The sequence below is a fragment of the Notechis scutatus genome, chromosome 1, assembly GCF_049901735.1.
Source record: "Notechis scutatus isolate UNSWTSFEM ecotype Mainland chromosome 1, rNotScu1.2, whole genome shotgun sequence".
NCBI lineage: Eukaryota > Metazoa > Chordata > Lepidosauria > Squamata > Elapidae > Notechis > Notechis scutatus.
This window is the reverse complement of record NC_142009.1, coordinates 133,835,200-133,860,894: the sequence shown is the minus strand read 5'-3', so window position 1 is coordinate 133,860,894 and position 25,695 is coordinate 133,835,200. Positions and strand designations below refer to the sequence as shown.

At 43.7% G+C, this 25,695-nt stretch overlaps 1 protein-coding gene and 1 long non-coding RNA gene across 7 annotated transcripts in view; one reads left to right on the top strand and one right to left on the bottom strand.

Annotated features, from left to right (window-relative positions):
- Positions 1–25,695, top strand: part of LOC148133000 (uncharacterized) — a 70,608-nt gene that overhangs the window by 5,695 nt on the left and 39,218 nt on the right. Inside the window, exon 2 of the long non-coding RNA XR_015745799.1 lies at positions 14,601–14,692. This is a non-coding gene — a long non-coding RNA (uncharacterized LOC148133000). The remainder of the gene's footprint in view (positions 1–14,600; positions 14,693–25,695) is intronic.
- The window catches only part of GRHL1 (grainyhead like transcription factor 1), a 60,784-nt gene continuing 58,041 nt past the window's right edge, over positions 22,953–25,695 (bottom strand). For all 6 annotated transcript variants that reach the window (XM_026674329.2, XM_026674330.2, XM_087946356.1 and 3 more), the window contains exon 16: positions 22,953–25,519. In XM_026674329.2, the coding sequence (XP_026530114.1) occupies positions 25,405–25,519 (115 nt within the window). In that variant the 3' untranslated portion in view covers positions 22,953–25,404. The remainder of the gene's footprint in view (positions 25,520–25,695) is intronic.

Below are 25,695 nucleotides of genomic sequence, written 5' to 3'. Positions count from 1 at the left end.
ATCTCCCAGCACAGCAGAACAGCTGATGGTCGGAAAAAGGAAAAATAGCATCTTAGCAGGCAAGCTTGCCAGGTAAGGAGTGAGCGGGCAGGTAGAGTACCCGTGGGCCATGTGGGCGGTGCAGCCTTGTGTTCCTGCGCAGCCTGGATTAATTGCTTTGGTGGGTGCTCTGGGGGTGACATTTCTCTGCGGATCACCAAAATTTTCTTGCAGACCACCAGTGGGCCGTGGCACACCGGTTGGCGATCGCTGCTCTAGATCCCTATCTTTGTGTTCCAGGCATGCCCACTCATCAGCAAAGAAGGTTTCTTGAATGACTGTATGGAGGCATTTCATCTGTGCATTCAAGCGTCAAAGAGAGAGCCATCCAATCACTATTTGGTGTACACTTCTTCAGACCCTGGACAGCATGTGACAACATGCAAGTAAAGAGCAGAATAGGACACAACCCTGTTTTACCTCGTTGGAAATGGCAAATGCAGCTGATGTATCATCATTGTAAAGAACCTGTTATGCCATTCCATGATTGAAGTAACTGAATCAACTTCATGAATTTATTTGGGCATCCGTAACATCTCAGGATGATTCAGAATGCCTCCCGGTTTACCATGTCAAATGCTTTTGTCCAGTTAGTAAAGACAGAGTAAATAGGCTTGTTCTGCTTGATGCACTTCTCGTGGACTTGCCTTGTGGCAAACATCCTACCTGCTGTATTCCATTCTGGCTGAAAGCCACACTGCACCTTTGGGAGGTTCCTTTCTGAGATAATGATAAGTCTGTTCAGGACAATGCAGGCAAAGATCTAGCCTGTGATGGACAGCAGAGAGATACCTTTGTAGTTTCTGCGGTCTGGTTTGTTTTCCTTATTTTTATAGAGAATCACAATATGACAGTGTCACAATGACGGCACTGAAGTCATCAGGCATCTCCTCTGTGGACTAAATGTTTGCTGAGATGTATTGGAACCCCTTGCAAGGCATTTGGGTTAGTGCCAATTGAGTAAGTTGGAAATGTGTTCAGCCCAGTGATTTTTCAGTCCTTCCTGGTCTTTGATAAGGCTCAACTCATCAGGTGACAAGGGGAGTATCCTGATTGAGAAGGACTATAAATCCAGAGAAATTACAATATTAATTACAAAGTACAGTTAGTCCTCAACTTATAATCACAATGGAGACCAAAGTTCCTGTTAATGAGTGAGACATTTGTTAAGTGAATTTTGCTCCATTTTATGATCTTTCTTGTCACAGTTGTTAAGCAAATCACTGCAGCTGTTAAGCCAGTAACATGGCTGTTAAAGGGAATAGGGCTTCCCAATTGACTTTGCTTCTCAGAAGTTCACAGAAGGGGATCACATGATCCCGGGACCCCATATGAGTCAGCTACCATGTCTGAGTTTTGATCATGTGACCACAGGGATGTTACAACGGTCATAAGTGTGAAAAACAGTCATAAGTCACTTTTTTCAGTGTTTTTATAACTTTGGTCACTAAATGAGCTGTTGTAAGTTGAGGACTACCTGTAGTAAAATCAGGTATTATAATTATACTAAAATGAAGACAAATTTAAAATCACTCTTAACAAAATCCAAATCAATTCAGCTAACAGTGCAAAGTTTGGTATATGGTTAAGTTTTCATTGTTTTCCTAACTTCTGGGAGAAGAGGCCCAAGGCACCTCCATAGAGAATGCATTCCAGCCACAGAGGAAAAGGCTCTTTGCCACGGACTAGACAGCCAAGCCTCTGGCAGCTGACAACTCTTTGAAACAGCTTGTCTTTCTGATTTAAGTAACAGGACAGGGGTATAGCAAAAATGCTGGTTTCTCAGACAGTAAAGTCCTGCATTAGAACTTTAAAGGTCCTACAGTAGGTAGTTGACAACATCTGCAGATTTTTCAGTGTAAGCATTATAATGATGCATGGACTTTGTACCAATAAGCAGCCTTGCTGCCACATTTTGTATTCATTGCAATTCCATGTGCAGATAAAGTGCATAGATGCTTTAAGGTTAGCTTCACATTAAGGCACAGCCAGTAGTCAAAGCAAAATATAAGTAAAGCATACAGTAATTAACTGTCCCTAAGCCACCCCAGCTTAGAAAAAGCCAGAGTTGCAACTAATCTGATGTTAAAAAATAGGACTTCTAGGTTGGGAGGTGTCCAACTGTCATTTTGATTCCCTACTTAGTCTGTAAGCTAAAACGAAAAGACACCAGCTATCAGCCTGACTGCCTTTCTTTGCAGCTTCAATATTTGCTTTTAGGCCATGCTCCAGTCCTTGTTCTCCGCCATCCCTCTGTGTACTGATTTGTCATTGGGGGTGGATTGCTTCATTTATGCATGTTACTCATTTACTGTCCACACAAGCCCCAGCAAAGAAGCGTTCATTATATTTCAGGCACCATTGCATGAATGATGGCTGATGCAGCTAACCAGGAACCAGGAAGGAGGGGGAGACTTGTCTAGATCAGCTGGAAATGACCAATAGGAACATCTCAAATCTCACTTATTCCTGGTCACCTGACTTCCCTCCAACATGATGGATGGCAAATCATAATAGATTTTAAATACCTTGGAGTCGTCTTTGATTCTTCTTAAGGAGAAAAATACTAATAAAGCTCTCTCACTCATGAGTTGGGATGAGAAGAAAACAACATCTTGTGGGGGATGGCAGAAAACCCTAATCTTTTTTGTTATTTTTAAGATTGCTAACCTTGCTGCAAAATTCTGTAACATGGCTAGGAGGCAGCAAGAGATATAGATGGTTGCCACTGACCCATCATCCAGATCAGGCAGTCCTAAATTCCAGCATAATACTTGGATCAAGTTGTGGAGGCTTTACTTGGTAGTTGCAGTTTGTGTAGCAGCAGTTTTTTTTATTGACTTTGACTCCTAGTGACAGCCTGGACAAGTCTGCTGTTTTCTTGGTAATGTTTTCTGAAGTGGTTTGCCATGACCTCCCTGAGAGAGGTTGAGAGAGAATGACTGGCTCAAGTAGGGGCAGTTTACTCACAAGGAAGCAAGAACGTTTCTCAGAGTCCAAAAGTGACTTATAAACATATTTTGGGCAGTCAGATATAACTGAGTCATAGCCACAAAAGGAGCAAGCCAACAAAAAACAAAAGCAATGGGTCATGAGTACATTTCTATAGTAGAAATAGAAAAAGCCTGACAGGATTAAAATGTTTGCTTTTTCAGCAGCTAATAATCACTCAAGGCATTGCAATAGGAAAATGTCAAGCCATGTTTGGGCAAAAGGAAAACAAGGCTTTTTAGGAAAAGTGGAGGGGGGGAGAGCATTCATTTAAAACATTCCTACCCAGAGGCAAAAGTTGTCATGGGAACTAACTAAAAATCCACAGGCAAACTCAATGTAAGTGCATCTGTAAATACAAACTGTTCTGTACAAGTCAATTAACATACTAGTAGCTCCGCGTCGCGATTGGTTAAGGCACGCGACGACCGGGATTGGTCGAGCGAGCCGATTGATTGGTCCGCTGCGAATCCCCGCGATTGGTGGAAACTAATCGCGGGAGATTCAGCGGTGTCATTGGTCGCGACCGCCGCGGCTCGAGAATAAAAAGCCGCAGTTTTTCCCTTCAAGCTAAGCTGTATTCAGGAGCCAATAAAGAGCTGAAACCAAGTCACTGTCTCCGAGCTTCCTTTCTCGACGGACACGACACTGGCGACGAGGGTGGGATCCAAAGAATAACCACCGAGCACGTGTCCCGAGGAAGACAAAGGACCGACGAGATGGCCAGCATGACCCACCAGCACCCTTCAACCCCGCTACGAGGACTGGGAATCGTACACGGATAGATTCCTGATGTTCCTCGAAAGTAGCAATTTGAAGGATGCGAACGGGCAGAAGAAAAGGGCCGTCTTCCTCACACACTGCGGGCCCGCAGTGTTTAAGATGGCCAAAGCCCTCGCGAAGCCAGAGGACGTGAAGGCGATGGACTGGGCGATCTCGAGCCACTCCTTCGGAACCACTACGCCCCCGCTGTGCCCATTCTCATCCGGCGGGATGAGTTCTATCGGCGAAACCAGCGGCAAGACGAGAGCATTAGCGACTTTATAGCCGCCTTGCGAGACCTAGGGGGATGTGCGAGTTCAGGGACCTGGACGATGTCCTCCGAGACCGCGTGGTCCTAGGCCTCAGGGATCAGGCACTAAAAAGTCGACTGATGGCGAAAGGCAACATCGACCTCGGGACGCCTGGCGAAGCTTCCGCAGCCGAAGCCACCCGAAGTCAGCAGCCAGACTTCGGAGGGCAGACAACGGGGACCACACTGAAACCCCGAGACAAGCCAACGAAACCACCACACACCACGGGACCTGGACTCCGCCTCCGATACCATGGACGAGGAGGAAGACGTCCACCGACTACAAACAGGACGGGACCGGCGAGATCAACGGGTCGTAAGTCGGGAACCAGTGCGCCGGGTGCGGGGAAACCACTTTCGATCCGAGTGCCGTTTTATCGACGCGATCTGCCGGCAGTGCAACAAGAAGGGCCACATCGCCCGAGTCTGCCGACTCAAAAAGACACACAGCCCCGCCGGCGAGAACCAAGCAACCGGGACGAGACGACACCCCCGAATCAGAGATCGCAAGCCGACTATCGCTGGAACCGAGACAACCGAGGACGACGGAGCGGGAAGGCCGACAGAGAGAAGAAACCCACCAGACGGTCACCATCGGCCATGCCGAAACCACGGATGCCCGGAAGGTCTACGTGGAGGTGAGCATCGAGGGCGAACCATGCCGGATGGAGGTAGACTCCGGATCCTACCTCTCCATGGTCGCCTGGAAAGAACTCAAGCGCCTGGTGCCAAACATCCAGAAAAGAGGACTGGAGAACCAGAAACTGATCATCAAGGACTATCAGGGGAACCGCATCCCCGTCATTGGGACCGACAGTTCGTGGTGACTTTCAAAAACCGCACCGCGAAACTTCCCTGACTATCGTGGACCGGAACCGACCCAGCCTTTTAGGACTCCAATGGTTCGCGCCACTCGGGATCGAGGTCACGGGAGTAAACCACACCACAGAGGCCGACTGGGAGCAGCAGCTGGCGAGGGACTTCCAAGAAGTATCGACGGCACCCTAGGCAAGTACAAAGGGCCCCTATCTCTTTTAGCCTAGACCCAAATGTCGCCCCATACGCCTAAAACCCAGACGGGTGCCTTTTGCACTCCGGAAGAAAATAGACGAGCAGATTGACAAACTCGTCAAACAGGGGTTTTGCAGCCAATCGACCACGCCCGGTGGGAGACCCCTATAGTCACCCCAGTCAAACCAGATGGGTCAGTAAGGATCTGCGGGGACTATAAGGCCACCCTCAATTGCGCCTGCAACAAAGCGCCTACCCCGTCCCAGTAGTGCAACACCTATTACACTCGCTGGGGGGCAAGGTCTTTGCGGCTCGACCTGGCGCAAGCCTATCAGCAACTGCCGGTCGATGAAGAAACCGCCGAGGCGCAAACAATAGTCACCCACCGGGAGCGTTGCTGTAACCGACTCCAGTTTGGAGTCAGCGTAGCCCCAGGAATCTTCCAGAGCCTCATGGAGAGACTGCTGCGAGGAATCAAGGGGTGGTTCCCTATTTTGACGATGTATTGGTGTCAGCAGCCAACCAGGAGGAACTAGAGGGTCGCCTAAGGGAGGTGCTAGAAAAATTCAAAGGGGCCGGGCTAAAGGTGAAGAAAGAGAAATGCCAGCTATACACAGAGCAAGTCGAGTTTCTGGGGTACCTCCTAGACCGACATGGCATCCACCCAACCGGAAGCAAGGTCAAAGCCATAAAGGAAGCCCCCACACCCAAGAACAAAACAGAGCTGCAGGCATTTCTGGGACTGCTAAATTTTTACAATGTGTTCTTGCCCCAAAAGGCGACATGCGGCGGAGCCTTTGCATAGGCTCCTGGACAGGACGGCCAAATGGACCTGGGGAAACGGGAGGACACCGCATTCAAGAATACCAAAGACCTGCTCACCTCGGATGCCGTTCTCATTCAGTATAATGAGACCCTACCCATCGCCGTCACATGCGACGCCTCACCATTTGGCGCCGGCGCTGTCCTCAGCCATACACTCCCAGACGGAAAAGAAGCACCCATCGCTTTCTTTTCAAGAACACTCAGCAAACCCGAAAGAAACTACAGCCAATTAGATAAGGAGGCACTGGCCATCGTCGCAGCAGTAAAAAAGTTCCACGAGTACCTCTACGGCCGCCGATTCACCCTCATCACGGACCACAAGCCGCTGCTAGGCATCCTGGCGGGAACAAGGCCACCCGAACATCCTATCCCCCAGGATGACAAGGTGGTCTGAGTTCCTCGCCGCCACGACTACCGGCTCACACACAGACCGGGTAAGGCGATCTCCCATGCAGACGCGTTGAGCCGCTCGCCGCTTCCCGACCTAGACGACGATCCAGCTCCCACGACGACCACCCTCAGCATAGAGACATTGCCGGACCTACCCATAACCGCGTCAGACATTGCCCGAGAGACTAATAAAGACAAGCGTCTGGCGCGGGTATTACATTGGGTAGCAAAGGGATGGCCAGAGAAAGACAGCGATGATGCATTCAGGACATTCCGAAACCGGCAAACAGAACTGTCACTACAGAAAGGTTGTTTGTTATGGGGGACAGGGTGGTCATACCGGAAAAACTGCAAGGGAAGGTATTACAATTATTACACGAAGGGCACCCGGGATTGTGAGGACTAAAGCTTTAGCCAGAAGCTATGCTTGGTGGCCAGGTATGGACAAGGAGATCGAGGCCTGGGTAGCCAAGTGCTCGCGCTGCCAAGAAACCAGACCAAATCCCCCGCAGCACCAATTTTAGAATGGGAAACGCCCAGGGGACCATGGTCGAGACTCCATATAGACTTTGCCGGGCCCACAAAAGGGAACACATTCCTCATCACGGTGGATGCTTACTCCAACTGGCTGGAGGTAAGCAACATGAAGACCACCACAACAGATGCGGTAACCAAGGTCTTAAACAAACTCTTCGCAACCCACGGTCTCCCGGATGTCATCGTGTCAGACAACGGACCCCAGTTCACCTCGCTGGAATTCGAAAGATTCCTAGCGGAACGAGGCATACGACACGCACTGACAGCGACGGCGCATCCGGCGGCCAATGGTAGGGCAGAACGGATGGTTCAATTTACAAAAAGAACCTCCAAAAGATCGAACACGGGACATACAAGAAAAAATAAATAAAATGCTCCTAATACAACATATCACCCCTAACACAACGACTAACAAAAGCCCGGCAGAATTACTAATGGGGAGAAAACTAAGGTCACCACTCGACAGACTACACCCCACATACAACCCGGAAAAACCCCGGACTCATCTAGCAAGCACCGGGTTTTTGCACCAGGCGACGCAGTCTATGCAAAAACCTTACCGGAGACCCACTATGGGTACCGCAACTATAACCCAACTGACAGGACCCCACTCCTACCGGCTACAGACAACCGACGGACAAACATGGAAACGCCACATCGATCAAATAAGATCAAGAACAAAAACACAACCGACACGCAACCAAACACAGACGACACCGATAACACAAACCAAGAGGGGAGGGAAGACACAGAGGATCAAATAGGAAATAACCAGCAATACTCACCAGTCAACAGCCAGCCCGAAGTCTCACCAGGAAGGAACAGCCAGGCCAGCTCAACCAGCCCGGAAAGACCAGGCAGGAGCGGCGAAAGTCGCAGCTCGACCAACCCGGGTAGACCAGGAGGGAGCTGCAACAAGAGGCCCAGCGACACCTTCCAGGGGTTCCATCGACAGGGCCAAGAGAAACAGAAGTCCCGACCGAACCGGCCGGGAACCAAACAACAACTAAGCTGCGCAAGTCAAGTAGACAAGTACGAAGCCCGCCTACCTACGGGACTACGTTACGTAGGACCGAACCAAGAGGGGAGGGGTGTTCTGTACAAGTCAATTAACATACTCGTAGCCCGCGTCGCGATTGGTTAAGGCGCGCGACGACCGGGATTGGTCGAGCGAGCCGCATTGATTGGTCACTGCGAATCCCCGCGATTGGTGGAAACTAATCGCGGGAGATTCAAGCGGTGTCATTGGTCGCGACGCCGCGGCTCGAGAATAAAAAGCCGCAGTTTTTCCCTTCAAGCTAAGCTGTATTCAGGAGCCAATAAAGAGCTGAAACCAAGTCACTGTCTCCGAGCTTCCTTTCTCGACGGACACGACACAAACCCTAAAATTGAGTGTCTTTTCAAAAAGATATGTTGGTTTTATGCTAGTATTGTCACAAATCCCAAGATCTCTGTCACTGCTCCAAAACATGTAGTTGCAAATTCAACTGGAGTTTCTAAATAATATTCCCACAGGAATAAATAACATTCCTAAATAAATAATATTCCTAAGGGAACCCTAACTGTAACTATAAAGAAATAGTATATTCATTCAAAATCTGTACCAAAATACTCTCTCCCAAACTCCAAAGTTTTATGACAGCAAAATGTAACTAACCAACATATACACCCTAAAAGCAATATAGGGAAGGATGTTAAAAGATAACAACAAAGAATGTGCTGCGTTGTTCCACAAACAATACTCATAGCAATCCAGATAAGAGTTCCTCTGGTTAGTACTCCTCAAATTCCAAGCCTAAGTTTGATACCTGATTTGTTTTAGTTCCATTCCATTATTCTTAATAAATATAAATTAAAAAAATTCAAAAATGAATATAAAGATTAGTCCCTGCACTTTTCTTGGCAATGCTTTTGAAAGGTTTTGCCATGGTCGTCTTCTTAGGTTTGAGAGACAATGACTAGAATGTATCATAGATGTGTGGAAATCACATGTCTGATATTTTATATTTCATGAATAATCAACAGGGTTTTTTTTTAATAATTTGAAGAATATCTGGTAAAATATTTTGCTTGAGTAGCCATAGTGGAGAACATTGGGGAAGCGTATTTATTTTGAACCCAACTTGCTGATGGATGCCATGTTAATTTGATATTAAACTCTTACAAGGCCAGCAAAATCAGAATGTTTGCTCATCTACCCAGTTTCATTTAAAGGTACCTCTCATTTGTATTACAAGAACACTGACTAAGTTCAGGGTCTCTGCCATTAGATGCTTTGCAAACATGGAGTGCAATAACCCTAAACTGCCTGAGTAAATAAGAGCAATTACTTTGAAGAAATGATCTTATTATCTTCAGCATTGAGGAAATCAATGAACGGAGAGAACTTACACATTTTCTCACCAAGTTGTAGGCTTAGGAAATTTAACCTGTCATCTGTGCAGCCACCACCACCCCCTGCCCCACTTGACCTGTTTTCCTTTTCATTGAACAATAATTTATATAGGAAGATGCATAATAAAAATAGTAATCTTTATTCTTTATTGGGTTATTTGGGGACTTTCATAAGCATTCCTTAAAGAAATTAGAAGTAGATAAATGTAATCCATTATTTTGTTTGGAAGCATGTTCCTTTATGAAAAAATATAATTTGGGGTATAAAGAGCATCCCAAATAGTGAAAGGCAATAATTTTGTTTGTATTGGGATAAATAGGAGTTATGCTAGCCAAAACAGCCAATTTACGAACGTACAAGCAATAGTAATAGCACTTAGATTGATATACCACTTCATAGTGCTTTACAGCCTTCTCTAAGTGGGTTTACAGAGTCAGCATATTGCCCCCAACAATCTGGGTCCTTATTTCATCATCCTCAGAAAGATGGAAGGATGAGTCCATCTTGAACCAGTGAGGATCGAACTCCTGGCTGTGGGCAGAGTTAGCCTGCAGTACTGCATTCTAATCAACGTGCCACCACAACTCTTTTAAGCCACCATGTTCTTTAAATTTGAAAAGTGTCCAAAATTTCAGTAGCATCCCTTATTATCCCATAATGTGATTCACTGATATGAAAGTAGGTGAAAATATGAGTGGTCCCCCAAACTGAGTGAAAAATATATAAGAATTCCCCCACAAAAAGAGAGTATGCTGATGGAAAATGAAAGTTTTCAGCTTTAGAACTATCAGTCACACATAGCACTCCCCACAGTTATTATTTACGTATTATCTTTCTATTAAATTTGAACACCTAAAGCTGATAACACAGAGAACAATGTTAAACATGAAATATTAAAAATTAAGGACATAAAATAAAAGAAAGCTTCAATTAGCAATCAGAAACCTGGGCAAAGAGATATTATTTGATTGCTCTTCTAAAGGTAGAGAACAAAGAGAGTGTTGTTGGATTACATTCTGCAGCCTGTGAGGAATGCAAGAGAAAGTCTTCTCTTACATTCCTCACAGGCTAGAGAAAGCCTAGAAAAACTTAACTTCAGGCCCATTCTTCCAAGGAAAATGCCATGCATCCAAAACATACTGAATTTTGAATCCTGGATCAAATTATGTCTTGAGAAAAGTGGCTCTGAATCTTTTTCTGGATTCAGTTTCACTTTAGTTTCCTTCATCTGATCCCTTAGTAGGTTTGGCTATATTCAAAAATATCAATTGGTTTTTTTGCACCTAGATGGCAAGAAGCAGTATAATTAGATATTATTAATATATTTATAATCTCAGTGAATGATGAAGTGCATGTGAGAGTGAACAAAGTATGGTTACAATGGAAGGAGATCATTGGAGTGCTCTGCGATTGATACATGCCAATCTTAAGGTATAGAAAACAATGGTATGTCTAGTAGTTTTATGTGGTGTCAAGTGCTGGCCAACCACCAAATGCAGTAAGCGCTCTTTACATGCCATGGAGATGTGCATGCTTCATTGGTCATTAGGTATTTTTCTTCTTGACCTTGTCAGTAATCATATAATATGGCGGTAAATGGCCGTTGTGCCAATACTGAAAAAATGTGACAGAAATGCCTACATGTTGGTATGACCATGTCCTATGAGCAGTACCTTATTGTGTTGCCTGCATTGCTTTCCACTTTAACACATTTCTTTAAAACTCTAAACTTATGAAAGAGTTCCAGAAGTATGACACAACTTTTTCAAAACTAGGCTTCCAGGTGAGCCTGCTGAACACTATTGCCTGGACTTGCACAGTTGAGGTTTCAAGAACCACATTCATTTCAGACAATCATGCTCTTGTGAAATTTGACGCCTCTCCATCCATTTCCATGTGAAGGATGAAAAGGGGGGGGGGGGAGAAAAGGGATGGCAATGAAAAGAATAGGCTCATACCTACACATTGCCAGGAGATACCAGGCTGATTCATCCACTCTAAGCTGCCAACAACATAGGCCCTTGAGTTGAATAGCATGTCACACCTTGAAATTCCACCTGATTACTGTAAACTTAAAGTGAAAATGCCATTTTAGTACCAGTTTAACTAAAGATGACTTGAGATTGTGATGTACATGAGCTAACAGCATTGGGATTTTTATCCCTTGGTTAGTAGACTGAGACGAAGATTTGCTCTACCATTGTTTCAATTAGCCCAGAGAGAGACAACATGGTACTGGAGAATACCTGCCTTAGTTCTTGGCCAAGTCTCCTGCCTCATTTTATTTTATTATAATTTTTTAAAAAGGGAAGTGAAGGGTGTGACATACTGCAGTGCAAAGGATCTGCCTTTAGTATCAGTTATGCATCAGAACACATTTTAACAGAATAACAATTGGAAGGGACCTTGGAGGTTTAATACAGGTTTAATATTGAGGGTTGTTGGAGGAGTGGTAAATTACTAGTAAAAGCAGAGCTAGTAGACCTGGTTTTTAAATATCTAAATTGCTAGAGGGCAGCAAAGAGATTTATTTATTTATTTTATATCCAACCTTTATTGTTTTTATAAACAATAGTAAGGTTATAAACAATTAGTAAGGTTATAGATTCGTGATGGTGAACCTATGGCACGCATGCCACAGGTGCCACGCAGATCCATTTGTTTGGGCACGCGAGCCCCAGCCAAACTTACCTTACTGTGCAAGCGCATGCCTCCCAGCTGATTTTCAGCCTCTCAGAGGCTCGAGGGAAGCCTCTGCAGCCTTTGGAGGGCGAAAAACAGGCCTGTTTCATCACTTCCTGTATTTCCGGAAATACTGGAAGTGACGAAACGGGCCCATTTTTTGGCTCCAAAGACTGCAGAGGCTTCCCTCGAGTCTCCGGGAGGCCGAAAAAGGCCTCAAACGGGCCGAAAATCAGCTGGGAGGAAGATGCAGTGCAGGTAAGGGGGCGGCATGGGGGGATCGCGTGCATATGCGCAGAGGGCATGGGGGTCCCTGTGCACATTGCCTTCTGGGAGATGGCATGCGCAATTTTTGGCACAGGAGCCCAAAAAGATTAGCCACCACTGTTATAGATGGTGGTCACATGACCCCGGCAACTCATCATAAATACATGCCAGTTGGCAAGTATCCAAAATTTGATCACATAACCACGGGAATGCTGCAATAGTTGTAAGTGTGAAAACTGCTCGTCATTTTTTTTCAATACTGTTGCATTTTCAAAGGTCACTAAATGAATGGTCGTAAGTCAAAAACCACATGTACAGAAAATGCCAACTAATTGGTGGTATTCAGTGGTTATCTTTATTTTGTGCAACCAAATAAATTAGGTGTTTTGTAATAGGTCACACAGCTCATGGCAGCCATTTTGTCACCAGAGAATTCTCTTAGGAGCCATTTTGTGGGAGATCCATGCTATAGTCTGTTTGTTGGCTCCATATGCTTATAATTCCTAACGATTTTGAAGATGGGAAGTTCTTTCTTCAGAGGATTGGCCCCCATTTACAAAATAATTGAGAATTAAGCAACTACTAGCATATGGCCCCCATTTACAAAATAATTGAGAATTAAGCAACTACTAGCATATTATGAATAAACCGATTGTAAATAATAGTCTTTATTATGATCTTGATTAATGGGTTAAAATAAATTTGTATTCTGTGTTCATAAATGTTCAGTTATGCAGACACTTACTATTTTTTACAGATGACAATCCCCCCCCCCCGCCGCCATTTACAAGACTGACAGTGTGTGCTTTGATGAAAGGATGTACGCTTTAGTTTCCAAAGTCTGTTAAAATATTAATTACAATTCATGTGTGCCTGCCAAGGGCAGCTGAACAAAGGGCTATAACTTGGTCCCATGACTTCTGGTCACTCAACCTGTGTTTAAGTACAAAGCTCAAACTGTTAGCTTGGAAACCAACGCAGGACACTCAGCCAGATCACCCGTCTCTTTCCAATAAACATCGAGTAGCCATGATTAAGATAACAGCCAGCAACAGATTAAGAGTCTTATAAACTGCATGTTATAAATTGCAATAATCAAGAACCTCAGTCTAGTTTCTTTCAGAGATTCCCTAGAAACAGATAATTATAATCTGTTTACCTGCAGTTAGGCTGAACCTCAAGCACACTTCTTAGCCTGTCTAGACAAGGCACACTTCTTCTGTCTAGTCCAGGCACACTTCTTAGCCTGTCCACCCCCAATTTTGCTCACTTTAAGGCCTGTGGACTTCAACTCCCAGAATTCCTCAGCCAGCAGGGCTCCTCAGAAAGACCTTTGCTGTAGTGCTTCTACACTACAGGAATAATTGCCAGTGGTGTCAGTTTCTGAAGGAGCATAGCTATAATTCTATGAGAATTTTTGGGAAGCAACTCTGAAACTCGACAGTGCTTACTTCTGACAATGTGTGTTTTATTTGCGAAAGACATTGAGCTTAAATCAAAAGAAAACAAATTGCCCACTCAAATTTAACCTTTAGCTTTTAAGTCAAATTGTAACACGTTCTTGCAAGGAGGTGCTATTGTTTGTATTGGATGATGTCAAAGCTAAAGATTGATAAGACAAATTGCAGTAAAACTTGAATTCCTTAGAGTAAGGAAGACCCATCTGGTATCCTGTGTAGCAGATGATGCCAAAGTCTTCTTTTCCTCAGTTCAGAAACAATTGCTATAATGGCATGCCATAGACCAATGTTTTTCAATCTCGGCAACTTCAAGATTTGTGAATTTCAACTGCCACAATTCTCTGTCAGATTCCCAGACTATCCAAGTCTGGGACTTAAAATCCACATATCTCAAAGGTGCTTAAGGTTGAAAAATACTGGAGCGGGGAATATGGAGATAAATTTGAAGAAGCAAGGCAAAAGCAGTAATGCACTAATTGCAAGTTTAGCCCCCCAAAAGAGAAGATGAAAATGAAAACAAACCCTTGGGATTGCCATGCCCTGATTCTCTTGCCTATTGTCAGGGGGTGGAGGGCAAAGATTTAGAGAGAGTGAAAATCTCAAATGTCTAAGATTCTGTTATTATACCATGCAATAATAAAGTGGAGTTTCAGTAGTCTTTGTCAAATGTTTCCTGCCTGGCCTACCTCAAATCTTCACTCTTTTTTTTGAAGCATTTACTATATTATGCCACATTTTTTGACTCCCATCTTGTACCTTGTAAGACATAATTTGATGGACTCTATTTATATAATTTTTATTTTATGGGAAGCACAGTTTGAACAGGAAAAATAACCACCCTTTTTTACCCACTCTTTTAATTTAAAAAATTGTCTAGATTGTTCACTGACCCAATCAGTCATAAAATAATCCATAATATTCTTTAATGCAGGTGGTTCTCATTATTTTGATCAAACCTTGGGATCTAGGAGAAGAGTATTTTCTGTTGTGGCTCCTGTTCTCTGGAATCTCCCCACCCTCCAGGTGAGATCCATTCCACTCCCACCCTTTTGGCCTTCTACCAATTGACCTGGGCCCCAACAGGAGCAGAATCTCTTACAGGTGGCTAATGGGTTAGATAAGACCCGCCTCCCATCCATTCCCAGTACGCATCTTGCTCCCTTCCTCTCTGTCCTGGTCAATTTAAATTTAAGGTTAACGTGTTCGGTTTTAAAGTTTGATATTGGCATTTTTTTTAATTAATTGTAAGCCGCATTAAAATGCAAGCCTTGATTAGATAGGTGACATATAAGTTTAATAAACAAACAAAGTAAGTAGATATCAAGACCAATTTAACAAAGGCATGAAAAAAGCATACTTTTTGCAAAGTCAAAAAACCCTCTGCTATTTTGTGCCTATGCAACACACACACACACACACACACACACACACACACACACACACACACAAATCCAAAACCTTGGATAAAGTTCACCTGGTTGGATACTGCATATTTTTGGGCGGTTATGAATATTAAGATCATGGGTAAAAATAGTCACCTGTCAGGCTACCAGATTTGGGCCCAAGCTGAACATGTTAATATTTGAAAGGGGGTTATTCAGTAAATAATTCAGAATATCCCTGCCTTGGGAAAGGACAGTATTAAAGAATATGCTGTGCAGGCATTCCAATTTTAATTATTTTCTTTTTAGAGTTAAACCAGTACTGTACTGTTCACTTACTATTGTTGCAGTGTCTTGACTTAGTACATTAAACCGACAGGGTCATCTTAGTATAAAGCATTCATTTATAGGAGGAAAGCAATGAGCAGTTACAGTATCAGTGTTTTTCTATTCTCATTTAACTTCTCCTGTAATTAGACGGCAATGAATTGCTATAACAGAAGTAAAAACACCTTTAGTACAATAGGAATATTAAATATTTTAGAAGCTCTGAGTATGGCCATTCACAAACGACTCATTCAATAGAAAAGTAAACTGAGGCCATTGCTCTCTGCTACTTCTATTACAGTAAACCCTTACATATCTCCTACCTCTCCAGCTCACCTTTGTCTCCTTTTTTATTTTGCAAGAAACCCTGTACACACCCATCATTTTTATTTTCTTGGAAATCTTGGAAATAAAAGCAATGTTAGAGCCTACGGCTTTGCAACATGCCCATTTTCTGTTTAAATGTGCGTGGGAAGGAAGATATAGGTGCTCTTTACACTGATATCAAGCAGGGTCTTATACATCCAAGGAAAGTATCTATTTAGTGTCATATGGCATCAAAAATTTAAGCTCATAACTACAGCAGTGTGAGGGAAACTCATTCTGTTTTTCATGTTTTTGATATACCTTGGGGACACCTCTGGCTGACTGTGTGATTATAGAACATTGAAGAGGGGCAAGGAGTGACGATAAGCATGTATTTTTTTACTTATCTCAAATCATAACTTCATAGTTATGAAGAATTTTGAACTCAGCCTAATCATCAAATCTGTTAACACTTTGGTTATGTCACATCTTCAACAGGAGAAAGGAGCTAGCTTTGAAGATTAGTTTGCCCCATTCCTCCAGTCCCGTATGTGGTACACTATAGGCCAGAGCAAACCAAAGGCAACTGCCCAAGCAGGCCAATTATAATGAGACAGAGCCCTCAGGTCAATCTTGTTGGCATAGCTCTTAGTTGTGAGCAAATGTGTACACTGTTGTAGAGCAGTGGTTACAGAAGGGAGACTGAGCCAGGGCTAGGCTAACATACTTTATTCAAGGAATAAAGGGTCGCCGCGGCTTCAGATGCAATCTGACAGCCGGCTGGCGGCGACAGCTGATGCCGTTTGACAGCTCCCTTTTATAGCCGGCTGTCAAACGGCATCAGCCAATGGGAGCGATCGGCGCTCCCGCTCAGATGGCAGACCAGAAGGGGAACTTCAGGCAGGTTCTTAATACATAACACTCCTTCCCCCTGGTTGCGCGCATGCGTAGTCCTGTAGCCACAATGGCGGCCTTCGTTCGCGGCTTGTCCTCCGCGGCTCTGGAGGTTTGGGGGCTGCAACACAGTCTCTGTCTTCTCCGGCGGTGCCAGGCGTCTGCGGAGGGTCGACGGCCGATCCGGACCTGCTATCTGGAGGCGGCTCTGGTGAGTCTTCCTGCGGTGGTCGGCTGGTTGGGAAGTCGGGCCTCTGGTAGACCGGGTAGTTCTGTGGGACGGCTGCGGCAGGCGGCGAGTAGACCGGGTGGCTCGGCGGCGGGTTGTCCAGGCTATCGGCGGCAGGCGAGGTCCAGCGTCTCCTGAGCTGGTCGATATGCCTCCTCCAGGTTCTCCCATCTTCCAGGAGGACTCGGTAAGACCTGGGCCCTGTAATAGAAACTATCTGCCCTGGCAGCCATAATGGGTGCCCTGCATAGTTCCTGGCATATACCAGGTCTTGCAGGGCAAAGCCCCTGGCATGGCTGTCAGATGCCAGGGGTGTGCTGGGTGAGTAGTGGGGGTGCAACCTGTCCAGGGTGGTTCGGAGTCGCCTGCCCATCAAAAGTTCAGCAGGTGACTTGTTGGTTGTGGGGCATGGCGTGGCATGTTGCGTGAGTAGGTAAGTGGACAGCTTGGAGTGCCAGTCTGCCTGCCTCAGTTTGGCCAAAACTTCCTTGGCTGACCTAACAGCCCTCTCTGCCATCCCATTACTGGCGGGGTGAAAGGGGGCTGTAAGGGCATGCCTGATGCCCAGGTTGGCAGTGAAGATGGCAAATTCGTTTGAGCTGAATTGAGGCCCGTTATCTGACACCAAGGTGTCTGGCAGTCCATGAGTAGCAAACAGTCTGGTCAAAACCCTAGTGATGGCTTGAGTTGTGGTGGAAGACAGCATGGCTACTTCAGTCCATTTGGAAAACGAGTCCACTACCACCAAGAATGTTTTCCCCAGCATGGGGCCAGCTAGGTCAATATGCAGCCTGGCCCAGGGTGCCCCTGCATCTTCCCATCTGGTGGGTGTAGCTATGGGTGGAGCTGCCCTTGTCGCCTGGCAGGCCTGGCATGCGTTGACCCAACTGGCAATTTGGGCATCTAGTCCAGGCCACCAAACGTAGCTGCGGGCCAAGGCCTTCATCCGTACCATACCCGGATGACCCTCGTGCAGTGTTTTTAGAACTGGCTCTTGCAAGGAGGCAGGAATGACTACCCTTGTCCCCCATAACAAACAGCCCTGTATTGCAGACAACTCCTGCTTGCGAATCTTAAAGGGAATTAAATCAGGGGCAAAATGTATATCTGGCCACCCCCTTCCCACCCAGTCCAGGACCTGGGAAATCAATGGATCTTTTTTTGAGTGCGCAGCAACATCCCCGGCTGAAAGTGGGAGGTCCAGTCCCGTGCACTCGAAGATTGTGTGGATGGGAGCTGGGTCCTCGACTGGTGTAGGCAGGGGGCACCTGCTGAGGGCATCTGCGTGGCTCAGGTTAATTCCAGGACGATGGATCAAGGTGTATGAATAAGAAGCCAAAAAAAGTGTCCACCTGGTCATTCTCGGGGAAAGTACCTGTGGGGTTTGTTTGTCCCCAGCTAACAGCCCTAACAAAGGTTTGTGGTCAGTTACCAGTTCAAAAAAATGGCCATAGAGAAACTCATGAAACTTTTTTACAGCAGCTACAGCTGCCAAAGCCTCCTTATCAATCTGGCTGTAATTTCTCTCAGCAGCAGAGAATGTTCTTGAAAAATAGGCAATGGGTGCCTCAGATCCATTTGAAAGCCTGTGGCTTAAAACTGCTCCTATCCCAAAAGGTGAGGCATCCATGGCAGTACTAGGGGCAAGTCCTTGTTAAATTGAACTAACACTGCGTTTGAGGTTAACAACGACTTCACTGCCTGGAAAGCGTTGGCTTCTTTATGTCCCCAGTGCCAGGAGACCTCCTTGTCTAGGAGCCTATGTAGGGACTCAGCTACAGAGGCTTTGTGGGGTAGGAAGGATGCATAGAAATTTAGGAGCCCTAAAAAGGCCTGTAATTCAGTTTTGTTAGAGGGAGTGGGTGCCTCGTGAATGGCCCTGACTTTACTTTCTATGGGGTGAATCCCTGAGGCATCAATTCGATAACCCAGGAAGTCTACTTGGTTGGTAGCTATGGTGCATTTATCTTTTTTTAATTTGAGCCCATTTAGTCTAAATCTGTCAAGAACAGACCTTACTCTGAGTAGCAGTTGTGCCTTGTTAGGGGCCGAAACTAAAATGTCATCAAAGTATGGAACCACCCCGGGTAGGCCCTGGAGGATTCTTTCCATGAGTGATTGAAAAATGCCTGGGGCTACGCTGACCCCAAACTGTAAACGTTTACATCTGAAGGCGCCCCTGTGTGTTACTATGGTTTGGAGGTCAGCAGTGTGCTGGTCCACAGGGAACTGTTGGTATGCCTGGGACATGTCCAATTTTGCAAAAACTACGCCTGGCTCAAATGTGTGAAGCAGGTGTTGAATAACAGGTACTGGGTATGTGCTAACTTGAAGGAAACGGTTGATGGACGTCTTATAGTCCGCGCAAATTCTCACGCTACCATCCTTTTTTAAAGGGGTGACTATGGGTGTTTCCCACTTGGCAAAATCTACCTGTTCCAAAACTCCTTGATTAATGAGTTTGTCTAGCTCAGCGTCTAATTTGGGCCTGATGGCGAAGGGAACCCTTCGAGGTTTCAAACGGATAGGGGTGGCTTGTGGGCCCACATTGAAGGATATGGGGGTGCCCGTATAACAGCCCAGGACATTGCTGAAGACATCAGCGTAGTCATTAAAAAGGGCATCAACCTCAGAGTTTGTGACAGAGTGAATCCCTGTGATATTAAGACCTAGGGCAGGAAACCAATCCAGTCCTAGCAAGCTAGGTAGGGCACCATCAACAACTACCAGTGGCAAGTAACCTCTAAAGTTTTGGAATTGAATAAGGAATCTTCCCTTACCCAGGACCGGAATGGTCTTTCCCTGGTAGTCCCGAAGGTTCAGGTGGCAGGCAGTCAGCTTCCTCCTTGGGAACTAAGGTAGAATCTTCTTCAGTGTGGACCAAGCGATGATGGAGAGGGTTGACCCGGTGTCCACCTCCATGTGGCAGGGCTTATCTTCTAAGAGAAGAGAAACACTTATTTTGTTAGGGTTCGTGGAGAAACTGCCCGCGTGATGGCAGGTATAGCAGCTTTTTACTTGTCTTTGGGATGAGGCAGAGACTCGAGATCTTTGGAAGGGGGCTTGCTCAGCTTGACAAACTCTGGCTATATGCCCCTTTTTCTGGCAGTTTAGGCAAATAGCATTCCTGAACCTGCAATTGGATCTAAGGTGGTTACCTCCACAGCCTGCACAAGGGGACTGTTGTTTGGTGAACTGGTTGTTGTTTCTTCTTGGTGGAGCTAAAGGTGTTCTGGGGTGTGTGAGGCGATTTACCTCTAATGGTTCTTCTATTTCCTCCTGGGATACCTCATCATAATGGACTGTAGCCTGTCCTTGTTTTGGTGTGGCTCCCTGAATCTCAGCTGCAGATATTTCAGATAGTTCAGCAGCTTGAGCTTCTTCAATGGCTATGGATAAAGTTAGATCTTTCTTTGCTAGCAGTCTTCTCTGGAGCTTTAAATCCCTAATACCACCCACTATCTGGTCCAGAAGCATGTCTTCCAGGTAATCCCTGAAACCGCAGTGTATGGCAGCAGATCTTAGGGCTGCCATATATTGGCTCACGGTTTCTCCCTCAGCTTGAACCCTTCTCCTAAAGACTAGCCTCCTAGATATCTGAGAGGGTTTGGGGGAATAGTGGTTAGCTAAAATCTCTTTCAGCTCTTCCCAGGGAATAGCCTTAATGGGTCGTGGTGACACTAATGCTGAGGCAGTGTCGAAAACTGTAGCCCCACAGAAGCTTAAAAAATAAGACCTTTTCCTCAGGTCTGTAGCCCTAGACAAGTCTATAGCGTTTAAAAAACATTCAAATCTGTTAATGTAGGATTCCCAAGTCTCTGTTCCGGGCTGGAAATGTGGGAAGGTCGGCGTAGATGCCATTTGAGTGGGTCTGCTAGGTGAGGAAAAGATTAGCGGTCGCTTTTAGAAAAGCGTTTCAGTAGCGCCTGTCAGCGGCGTTCGGCTCCTCAGCTGCGGAGCTTTGAAGTTCGCGCTCTTTTGGAGAGCGCCGGCGGCGGTGACTTCACTCGGCACTTAGCGGCTTCAGCTCTTTCTCTGTGTGACTTCGGCTCAATTGTTTCACCTGGACGTCTTTACTGCATCCCGCCCTCGTCGCCAGTGTTGTAGAGCGGCGGTTACAGAAGGGAGACTGAGCCAGGGCTAGGCTAACATACTTTACTCAAGGAATAAAGGGTCGCCGCGGCTTCAGATGCAATCTGACAGCCAGCTGGCGGCGACAGCTGATGCCGTTTGACAGCTCCCTTTTATAGCCGGCTGTCAAACGGCATCAGCCAATGGGAGCGATCGGCGCTCCCGCTCAGATGGCGGACCAGAAGGGGAACTTCAGGCAGGTTCTTAATACATAACATACACATACCAAAAGTAAAAGGTGAGAAAATCTTCCTGACATTTATGTTGGGGGAGGGTGTTTATGAGAGGTGGGGGAGAGGGAGGGAGGGAGGGAGGGAGGGAGAGAACTGTAGTTTCCTACATTTGTGTCTGACTCTAGGGGATGGCGCTTATCTCCAATTCACAGCTGAAGAGCCAGCATTGTCCGAAGATGTTTCCGTGGCCATATGACTGACATGATTATATGCCAAATATTAGCATATGGAGCTGGAGCAAGTAAGGGAAGCACACTCCATCACCTGATACTTGATGTTGAACTGCCGACCTTCCAGTCGACAAGCTCAGTGTCTTAATAGCAATAGACTTCTATACCACTTCAGAGTGCTTTACAGCACTCTCTAAGCAGTTTACAGAGTCAGTATATTGCCCCCAACAATCTGAGTCCTCATTTTACCGACCTCAGAAGGATGGAAGGAAGAATAGAACAGAACAGAACAGAACAACAAATGGTTATACAATCTCTTCAAAATTTCCAGTTTTAGAGCATTCACAACTTCTGGAGGCAAGTTGTTCCACTGATTAATTGTTCTGTCAGGAAATTTCTTTTTAGTTCTAGGTTGCTTATCTCTTTGATTAGTTTCCATCCATTGCTTATTGTCTTGCCTTCAGGTGCTTTGGAGAATAGCTTGACTCCCTCCTCTCTGTGGCAACCCAAAAGAACACTGCTAACATGTCACCCCTAGTCCTTTTTATTAAACTAGACATACCCAATACCAGCAACCGTTCTTTATATGTTTTAGCCTTCAGTCCCCTAACCATCTTTGTTGCTCTTCTCTGCACTCTTTCCAGAGTCTCAACATCTTTTTAACATCATGGTCACCAAAATTGGATGCAGTATTCCAAGTGTGGCATAATAAAGTGGTATTAACACTTCACATGATCTTGATTCTATCCCTCTGTTAATTCAGCCTAGAACTGTGTTGGCTTTTGTGGCAGCTGCAGTACATTGCTGGCTCATATTTAAGTGATTGTCTACTAGGACTCCAAGATCCCTCTCTGTTACTATTATTGAGCCAGTTACCATCTGTACATTTGTTTTTTCTTGCCTAAATGTAGAACCTTACTTTTTTCACCATTGAATTAATTTTGTTAGATAGTGCCCAATGTTCCAGTCTGTCAGGATCCTTGTATGTAGTGTATTTTTATAATGTTATAGTTATATGACATTATACAGTATTTATATCATTATGAAAAGTGAAGTTAAATGAAACACTATGTTAGATGTACAGTAGTATATAGTAACAAAAGGAAATATAATCTTACTATTAGCAAATGGTGGGAAAGAGGATATAACTAGGGAAATGTAGATGAAATTTAATTTAGAAATATCATATGCTGTATAATGGGGACCAGTTCTGTTTTACAAGAGGAAAACATTCTAAAAGGTGCTTTACTTGGGCAGTATATCAACATAAAAGTTTTTCTTCATTTGAAAATCGCCCACACCACATCTCATTTTAATCAAAAGAATAATAATTTGTCCTATATTGTAAAGAGGTCTCTTGGTAAATGGAATAGAACAGAATTACACTAAATGTATTTAATCTATCTCCCCATTATCTCTTTTTGTTTTTTGTTTTTAATAACTTTATCATCACCCAGAAGAACTTTTTATTTTCAAAAAAGCTGTGAAGTAGAAGTGAAGGAAAACAAAACTTCAGTTTTAGATATCTGTGGGCATTGTGTTGCCTTTGCTTGCTCTGAGCAAACACCCACCTCCACTTACAACAAATACCAGTCAAAGTTAACTGAATGGTTACAAATAGACATATAAAATTTAATTGCTCTTGCCTTACAGCAAATGTTCAATTACACAGACACATAAAAGCAAACATGGGCAAAATCACTTCCATTGAACTCTACAAATATGACTATGGTTAAAAGCCCCATGTCCCACAGAATAAATCAACAGCTTAATTCATACATTACATATAAATATAACTATGAGTGCATTCGTTCTTAATAGAGAAAAATCTTATATTTGCTCAATTTTTCTGTAGCAAAACCTCAATTTTCTACAAAAGACAGAAATTGTCATGCATGTTTACAGATACAAACATTCTCGATACAATATCTTCCTTCCAACTCTGAATTATTAACGACAGCATTTTCAGCAACTGTTTCTAGTTTTCATCAACAAGATCTATTTAATCTTTAATCTGTAAATACACGACTATTTGCATTTATTAGATTTTATTAAAGTTACTAGATTTTTCTTTTAGGGAAGGATTCTCTTTGGGTTTGCTTCAACATATACAATCTGTTCAACATTTCTCAGGATTCTATTGCTATGCAATATACATAATACTAATAATAGTTATAATAATAATAGTAGTGGTAATAAGAACCACACACAATAAAGAAATCAAATAACAAAGAGTCTAAAATTCCAGACAAAACTTTTTGCTAGCCTGTTGCAGAATTAACCTCCTCAGCTTCATGGTCTCTAAGGTACTGGATGGCAATTTGCATTATCCTAGCCAACATGTCAGGAGGTTGGGGAAGGCTGCGACAGAAAAGTCAAGAACCAGCCAACAATGCAGGTTTATCACTTGAATGCCATTTAGAAATGGGCTTCATGTGGATTTTTTTTCTCTATTACTATTAATTTTTGTATATTTGCTCAAAATATTTTTGGGGCCCATAAAAGACATTCAACGTGATTACTAAAAACAATATACAAATCTAACCATATTAAATAAAGTTGGAGTCTGATCAAAAGGAATCTGGAGTATGGTCATATATTATATAGTGTGGAGGCACGTTGTATGGAGAAAGTGTATTTCAAAATAAACATGTAGAAAATATAGTTCTTTTGGCAACCCCAAAAAATAACAAGTAGTTTTATTGGCTAGTTATAGTAGGTAATGTGTTTCCCCTGACTGTCTACATCACTTTCTCCTCAAAACGTACTGCATTCTCTTCACAACTGTGCAACTAGCATTGGTATTGCAGCGTGGGTGGACTCTATTAGGAATCCCCTTATGTTGTCTGGCTCACATATTATTTTAATTTTTTTAATGACTTTTGGTTGACTAAATCACAATCTTCTTAAACTGACATTTTGGGGGTTGTACAGCTTGGAAATCCCTGCACAAAACAAACTACATAATGACTTAACATGTTGAATGAAACCAGGATTATAGTTTGCTAACAGCTTGCAGAGCTTATTTTTGGAAGCATCTATTCTATGCCATAAACCTTGCAAATGGACTCGGATTTATAATGGAAAATCTCTGTTTCGTGTATTAAAATGGTAAGCATCTACATTTTGGAACGAAGAAAATAATAGTGTTTGAAATTGCAATGAGAACTGAAGCCCCAAAATCACTAATACCAATGTTGATGCTTAATGCTTCTTCAGTTATAATCATAGGATACATGAGGAAGTCTGATATCAGATTCTAATAATAAAAAGAAATTAAATAAAGTATGCAAAAATATCCTTTTACCTATGTTCCCTTAAAAGAGATTGAATACGCTCAACAAAAAATTAATTTAGCACCAAGATTGCTTTTCTTAGTGATATGCTTATATACATTTAGCCTTTTCAGGTTGGCTTCGCCATATGCTTTATGTTATGCATGCATATAGATATCTAATCTTACCGCTGTATATCCTGAATATTATATATAATATAATCTATGTACACATTTACAACCCTTCAAAATACACCACACTTATATACAGATATAGTTCATCAGTGGGCTACATACAATTAAAGTTCTTCATAAAGCAAGAAACAAAAAATTGTAGCAGAAAATTATAGTCTTATGCCCTGGGCAGCTGTAAACATCACAACAATCCAGTCCTACACTTTTCTGAAACTCCCATAAGCACCAAAGGTGTTTTTGGAAGTTCTGAGCTGATAAAGAAACTTACACATATATTTAATGAATAAGGGAATGTGTTGATAATATAACAAGTTCATTTTAATTGTGCTTTGCTTATATATGCAAATTTCATTAAAAAAATAAAATCAATGTCTGTTCTTCTGTTTCAAGTGCACTGTTGCAGCCAAAAGGCCTGATTTATCAATTGATAATTCGTATTTTTTTTTTAAAAAAATGATATTCCAAAGGTTCTTTGGAAGAATAAAATAACTTCTTCCTTAAAAACATATTTAGATCCTGAGGACAAAAACAAATGAGGTTTTGTATTTAGAGCCTTCACTGAAAGATCCCACAAGGAGCCCAAAAAAGTAGGTTTCAGATTTCAGTAAGAGTGAGTTTGTAAGATCCAGCAGCTTCTTCTATCTGTAACTGGAAGGTGTCTTCATTGGAATAATGCTTCACAATATTATCATCCATATTCACTAAAATACTAAGAAAAAAAAGGGGTATTAAGAACAGGACATACTATCACAGCGGAACCAAAAACTGTCAGAACCAAAGTAATGAACAAGTTAGCATCTTTGGACCTAATAGATCAGAATATTCTGGTTAGCCTAGCAAAGTAGCACACTCTTCTCAATGAGGAAATTATATTAAGCAAAGAGT